Source organism: Theobroma cacao, unplaced genomic scaffold, assembly GCF_000208745.1.
Source record: "Theobroma cacao cultivar B97-61/B2 unplaced genomic scaffold, Criollo_cocoa_genome_V2, whole genome shotgun sequence".
Lineage (NCBI taxonomy): Eukaryota > Viridiplantae > Streptophyta > Magnoliopsida > Malvales > Malvaceae > Theobroma > Theobroma cacao.
The window spans coordinates 4,342-11,448 of NW_017234904.1; the positions used below are offsets into that span (position 1 = coordinate 4,342).

Genomic DNA, 7,107 nt, shown 5'->3' on the forward strand with positions numbered 1-7,107 from the left:
TAAATTATAATATAATACAATAATATTGATTATTTAATTTTTGACCCTATAAATGTTCAATAATATACTATGTGTAGCATTTTAGTATGATATAATTTTTATATTAGATTCTAAAATATGTGTATAAATATATATTAAAATTTTATTCTAAATTTCTAACGTTTATTATAAAATTTCATCATTTTTTACACATTTTTTTTACCAATAACTGTAGATATTTTTATATTTGTCCATATATGCATCCATTATCCGTGAATGGTTGGTTGTTTTGGGTGCTCTTATCCTTTGGTCATATCCGGTAAGTAGCTAGAGAGATACTTTTCTATGAAAGTCATTGAATCGAGCAAGCAAGTATGTGGGGAATAAATGGACCACATGGGAAAAATGATTGCAAAATGAAAAAAATACAAAGGACAGCAACAGAGGGATCACAGGGAAAGATGATTGCAAAATGACAAAAATAAAAAGGACGGAGAAACAGAGGGATCACAGGGAAAGATGATTGCAAAATGACAAAAATAAAAAGGACGGCAACAGAGGCATCACATCAATTATTCAATAATTTCTATATTCCAAGTGTTTTTGCTACCTGAAGAAGAATCATCTGTTGTTTCTTAATTCCCTCTGCTAGTGGGCTTCTGATTATTTCTACTTGCGTTTTCTTTTTATCAAAATACAAGCTTAACCTTATTGTATTTATTTGCTTCGGTCTGTATTTCTACTTTATAAAATTTTATTAATACATATATGAAATAAAAGGCTGCTCCTAATGCCTTATTTTTTTCCCAATCAGTTGACGAAATAAAATAAATAAATTAGATTTGAGTCAACCCCAAATTAAATAAAAAAATAATTTTCTTTTTATCAAATCAACTCTCCGATTTGAATTGTGACACAATCAAACCCAAATTAGTTTCAATGACATAGTGCTTACATGTCTGAAATATTATCCATACTTCATTTACGAGCGAATGTCCTTGAACCATTAAGTATAATTTTTTTTAAGAAAATTAAATTAATAAAAGCAAAACTCTGAATATATTTACTTTTTAATTAAAATTTAAATCAAAATATAAAAAATTATATAATAATGTTGATAGCAAATGATGGCCAAGGAGCTTATAGAGGGAGCATTTGGCACATGAGAAGTGTGAGCTATGTTGCCAATTTGTCTTGTACGTCTTGTACAGTGAACCGCCTCATCCACAATAAAACGTGCCTTCTTTGTTTTCTCAACCACTGAATGCATTCATACCTTTCATTTTGCCCATAATAAAACGTGCCTTTTGTCCCGAGTTCTTTCAGTATTTAAGCAGCAAGCACTGGCTCTAATGGCCACACAAACACTTCCATCTTATCTTTGCAAACAAGAACGAGTGATCAACAATGCCAGGTGGGCACGCTTCAACTGCTTTCAATGTTGATGAAAATGATTACCAGAGATTTATCGATGGCCTAAGATCCATACTCTCATTCTCCAGATCACATCGTATCGGTGTGCTCAGGCCACAGACAGAGCCTGTAAGCTGGTTAGATATTCGCCTAACTTCTGGTGATTCCACCATCTTCTTGAGAATCGATCAAAGAAATCTATACGTGCGTGGCTATTCGAGAGATAACGGTAGAACATTTTGGGAGTTTTCGGATTCATCTCTGATTTCTGGATCGAGACCTCTCGCTTATGGCGGAAGCTATATTACTGGTTACAATTTGGTTGGTGCTGCCGGCGGAGATGTTACCCGTGGAACTCTTCAACTGGGTTATCAAAATTTGAGGAATGCCATTGCTAACCTAGCAAGAACAGAGGACCCGAACTCGACCCAAAACAATGCATTGCAGAATTGTGCTAGAGCACTGCTGATTCTAACTCAAATGATTTCTGAATCCACTAGGTTTCAATTAATCACCAACCACATTGTCACAAACTGGCACAATTCTGCACCACTTACTCCACAACTCGTCCGCTTGCAACAGTCCTTTGGCACTTTTTCTAGTGCTGTCCAACGTGCTGACTTCCTCAACCCGACAGGTCATACACCCTTGCCTAACATCCGGGAACCTAACGAAGCCAACATTTGGACCATAAGTCAAGCCGTTGCTGCACTTGGGATTTTGCTAAATGTCCCGCGCACAAGCAGCCGCATGAAACGCCAAGCTGATGTTGATTTTGGCAATGCTGGTACTGCGGATAATGCTGCTGTTGCTGCTGCTGATACAAATGTTTCATACGTGCGTACCTTGGTGAGCATTGAGTATGTACGTGTGAACAATATTGATAGTGAAGATCCTGGTCAACTTTACGGAACAGTGAAGGTCAAGGACTTTTGGGGCGTTCATCTGGTGTATGATCGGAGTTCAAGTGACTACGAGAGCAAAGGTCCTGGCGGATTTGCCACATTGACAGGACCTTCTACTGGTATTTCGGGCGATGATGTGTTCGGGATCAGCGTCAGTTTGTGGGACTATGACAGCTTGTCCCCTAACGACGAGATTGCTGAAGGCGACATTGTGTGGGAACCAAGAAATGAGAATCTAACTTTTGCCAATTACGATAAGCGTTTGGAGAAGGCTGTGGCTGGTAAATATGGCAATGTTACGGTGGGTTACTCCGTAGTAAGACAAGCTCTCAATGCCACTGTCAAGGTTTTGCTGATCAACGGGGATGATGAATCATCGGCGGAGGTGTATGGAACAATCAAAGCTTCGCAAGTTATAGGGGGATCTTCAACATCCCTCACACTGTTTGAGAAATCGTCAGGTGAATACGTCCCAGTGAAACCCTATCAATCTATTCCACTAACTCGTTCAGTTGTGGTAGCACCAGTGAGTTCTGGGTTAACAATCACAGCAGATTTGTGGGATTATGATACACTGTCACATGATGACCAAATTGCTAAAGGAAGTTTACACTTTGATGCATCGGTCGGAACCCAAGCTAAGAGCATATACGGTCAATATGGTGAAGTGGAAGTATACGTCACTTTTGAGTGATCGAGGAAGCAATACCCCCTTTACCTAACCTTGCCTACCGATCGGTCAGTTGGGATACATAGTAAATAAATGGTGTGAGAAGAGGAGGAATATTGTTATGCCGTAATATACACACACACACATATATATATATATATATATATATTTTGAATTGTTGGCAAGAGTTGTGTCTCTGTTAGTGGATGCTATCTGTTTTATTTTGTTTGGAAATTGGATGTAATGCAAAACCAAATGGGACCAAACAATATGTTACTTTTCAAATAATAATAATAATAATGATAACAATATGTCCCAAACTCCAAATGCCAATCATATTTAAGACAAACTTGCAGACTTCCTAGTTTTAGTTTTTGAAAAGAAGACTATACAAGGAAAAAGCATAACAATTGTAGTTTAAAATAAATGACGTGAAGAGCATCATTATAATCTTGATGATGTTCGGGAAGAACTTGGCTTGAAGGCTATAGGAATTCCATTCAGTGAAGATCACAATAGTTGCAAAATTCCATTCCATCTCATGTAATCGGTGTTTCTCCTACTATTTCCGGTTTTTCTTCTATTCTTGCTCACATCTCTAAAATTTTATCTCCTACCTAAGATCCTATCTAAGATCGTATAGAGATGCAATCCCTATCTTAATCTAAAAGATTAAGACTCACTCCATATTTATAGAGCCGTGTTTCTTTGTCACCATGAATTTCTACTCATTAAAAACTCTCTATCATTAAGTATATTTACCCTTTAAATAAACTTAATCATCAAATAATTTTCAACGAATGAAATTTTATTGATTCTCCATTAATATTTGAATAAAACATTTGGGTTTTTGTCAATTTGAGACTAAACGTTTCAATTGTAATAATTAAGGATCAAATATTTTTGGTTCTTTACAATTAACAGCTAAGATGAGAAGTATTTGGCGTGTATAGGACATGTGCATGACGTGGACTATCACGTCTTTTCTATCATAAAGTCTTTTCTGTCAGAAAGTATTTTCTGTCAGAAATTCTTTTCTTTCAAGTCAAAACAGTTCAAATTATGCTGTGGTATGCAACAACTTTTTCATCATGACATGTAACAACTAAATTTTTCAATATGACGTATAACAATTAAATCTTCAACATGGCTTGTAGTAACTATATTTTGCAATATGGCGTGTAATAGCTAAATTTCAAACATTGCGTGTAACAACTATATTTTTCAACATATTGTTTAACCGTTAAATTTTCAACATGATGTGTAATTACTAAATCTTTAACATGACTTGTAACAATTACATTTTTTAACATGACATGTAATAATTAAATTTTCAACATTGCTTGTAACAATTATATTTTTCAACATGGTATATAACAACTAAATCTTCAACATCGCCTGTAACAACTATATTTTTCAGCATGAGATGTAACAACTAAATCTTCAACATGGCTTATAACAATTACATTTTTCATCGTAATGTGTAACAATTAAATTTTCAACATGGTGTGTCGTAACATTTTTTTCACAAAAAGTAACAATAACATTTTCCAACATGCCATGTCATCAGCTCACACTATTTTCTGTCATGTGTGATACACGCTCCATTCACCTGTCAATTTAGCCTTTAATTGTAAGGTATCCAATATGTTTAGCCCTTGATTGTTATAATTGAATTATCTTACTCTTAATTGAAAAAGTGCCCAAACATTGAATCCCAATATGAGCATTTACCCTAAAAAAATCCTAAAAAATTACTACTAATTCCTGTTCTTTATGTCCCACTTTGTTTGGTTTTGAAGGCTCCCTGCAGTATGGACAAAGATGCATAAGGAGAATCATAATGCAGTTTAACAAGAATGTAAAACTATGCTAAAGCATTAATCTGAATTTTACTAGCTGGTGTTGCTACATGTTAGCAAATTAACAAGTATTGTCATTTCTTACTTTCATCTTTCATCTACTTTAATTGTTTTTGGGTTATTCTTTCTCATTACTACCCCAAGGGCTTCACCTCAAAGGCTAAGTACAAAGGAAAAAGCTATGTCATAAAAGTTGGAAGGAGCATCGACTACAATAAGGGTAAAAGGCTTTGGTCCCTGTTTTTGATGATATTTTCTTTTGATTTTTAAATATTTGATTTCCATCAAGTTGGCTAACAATCAATTAATTAACCAAGTAAACAGAGTGTCAAATGAAATCAAATTGATTATAAAAAGAGATTGCACTTCCATAGACAAAAAGTAAACAATGATTTAGGCCAGGAATTGTACTGCTAGCTGCTTAGTCCCTTGCATAATTTCTTTGAAGCAAGCTGCTGATTTTTCATAAGGAAAAAAGTGTTACTACTTGAAAAAACGAAGGTTTATTAAGGGGATAATCATGTTCTTCATCTGCTGAGCTTTTGTTTTATATGGAAGTTGTTGAATTAATGAAAGGACCAACATATAACTCCATTTCTAAATTTCGAATCCTAACAATGGTTTGAAAGAGCAAAATATATATAAAAAGAATTACTCCCATTAGTTTAAGATTTACAATAAGTGATTTACAAAATATATATAAAAATTGGCACTAATTTCCCGGCCTTTTGATCATTGCAATTTAAGTTGATTTCTACTTCAGTTTTCTTTGTACTTAAAAAAAAAAATTCCTTCACTCGGACTTTGTTAGTTACTGCTTTTACCCAAGAAATCCCTGTTCTTCAACCTCAGTTCATCAGTGAATGGCTGCTGAATTTGCAACCTCTGTCGCTTGCGGTACTCTGGGAAATTGGGCAGCGGATCACACAACAGCTTATGTACGTTCTGTTTTGGAAAAATTGTTGAAGATTTCAGGAATCAAACCAAAAAATATGAATTAGCAATCGATAAGCTACAGAATGAGGTTAATGAGGCCCGAAGGAAAACTGAGGTTATTGAGCATGACGTAGAGGACTGGCTCACAAAGGCAAGAGAAGAACGGGAAGATGTGAAGAGATTATTAGATGAAATAGAAGTGTTTCAGTCGGTGTCCTGCCTTGGGCTGGAGATACTGCTTAAATATGAAAGTTGCAAAGAAGACACTCAATGTTTCTAAACTTGTAGAGACTTGTAGTTTTCCTTGAGTAGGTCACCAAGCTACTGTTCCAGGATTAGAGTTCATTCCATCTAAGGATTTCATGCCTTCCGAATCTTCGAATTCCGCTTTCAAAGAGATCATGGAGGCTCTGAATAATGGTGATGTGAACATGATGGGACTACATAGGATGGGAGGAGTGGGTAAAACCACTTTGGCAAAAGAGGTGGGAAGGCAAGCCAAGCGACACTTCAATGAAGTTGTGATTGTAACTGTGTCCCAAACTCCGAAAATCAACAATATTCAAGGAAAAGTTGCAGACTTCCTACATTTAAATTTTCAAAAGACGAATTTAGAAGGAAGAGCAGGTCAATTGTGGTTGAGAATAAAAGACGTGAAGAGCATCCTTATAATCCTTGATGATGTTTGGGAAGAACTTGACTTAAAGGTTATAGGGATTCCGTTCGGTGATGATCACAAAGGCTGCCAAATTTTTCTAACAACGTGTGTTAAACAAGTTTGCACTCGAATGAAATGTCAAAAGGACGTTCATCTCAATATCTTACATGTTCATGAAGCATGGGCTTTATTCAAAGATAATGTTGGGCTAAAAGATGTCACTTCCCCCTTGAGTGATGTAGCTAAGGAGGTTGCCAGAGAATGCAAGGGTTTGCCTCTTGCAATTGTAACTGTGGGAAGCGCTTTGAAAGATGAAACTCAAGATGAGTGGAAAGTATTACATCGGCGACTGAAAGACTTTAGACATATAGAGCATTAAGATGTTTGTGGAGGTATCTATAGTAGTCTTGAGATTAGTTATGATTATTTTAAAAAAGACAATCGCTGTTCATGTTTGTTATTGCGTTCGCTTTTCCCAGAAGATTATGAGATTAGAATCGAGGAATTAACTGTGTATGGATTTGGGCAAGGAATGTTTGATGGTGTTGACTTAAATTAAAGATGCGAGGGAAATGCATGTAATAATAACAAACCTTCAAAAGTCACGTTTGTTGTTGAAAACTAGTAATGAAAGGTATGTGAAAATGCATGATGTGGTTTGTGATTTTGTTCACTGGATGACAT

At 35.6% G+C, this 7,107-nt stretch overlaps 2 protein-coding genes across 2 annotated transcripts; both read left to right on the top strand.

Moving 5' to 3' along the window:
• The first annotated feature begins 1,386 nt into the window (after positions 1-1,386).
• Positions 1,387-2,991, top strand: LOC108663966. The gene has a single exon (XM_018129885.1). It carries the CDS (start codon positions 1,387-1,389, stop codon positions 2,989-2,991), a length of 1,605 nt encoding a protein of 534 aa, XP_017985374.1.
• Positions 2,992-5,692: 2,701 nt separating this feature from the next.
• LOC18593553 (probable disease resistance protein At4g27220) lies at positions 5,693-6,802 on the top strand. Its single transcript, XM_018129888.1, has 3 exons — positions 5,693-5,726; positions 5,798-6,016; positions 6,078-6,802. The coding sequence occupies exons 1-3, from the start codon at positions 5,693-5,695 to the stop codon at positions 6,800-6,802; spliced, it is 978 nt and encodes a 325-aa protein (XP_017985377.1).
• Positions 6,803-7,107: the final 305 nt, after the last annotated feature.

Excerpts from the sequence above, each read along its gene's own strand:
- LOC108663966 (XM_018129885.1), top strand. The coding sequence starts at position 1,387 with ATGCCAGGTGGGCACGCTTCAACTGCTTTCAATGTTGATGAAAATGAT.
- LOC18593553 (XM_018129888.1), top strand. The coding sequence starts at position 5,693 with ATGGCTGCTGAATTTGCAACCTCTGTCGCTTGCG. Across the intron at positions 5,727-5,797 it reads TGCAACCTCTGTCGCTTGCG|ATTTCAGGAATCAAACCAAA; the intron begins GTACTCTGGGAA and ends AAATTGTTGAAG. Across the intron at positions 6,017-6,077 it reads GATACTGCTTAAATATGAAA|GTCACCAAGCTACTGTTCCA; the intron begins GTTGCAAAGAAG and ends TTCCTTGAGTAG.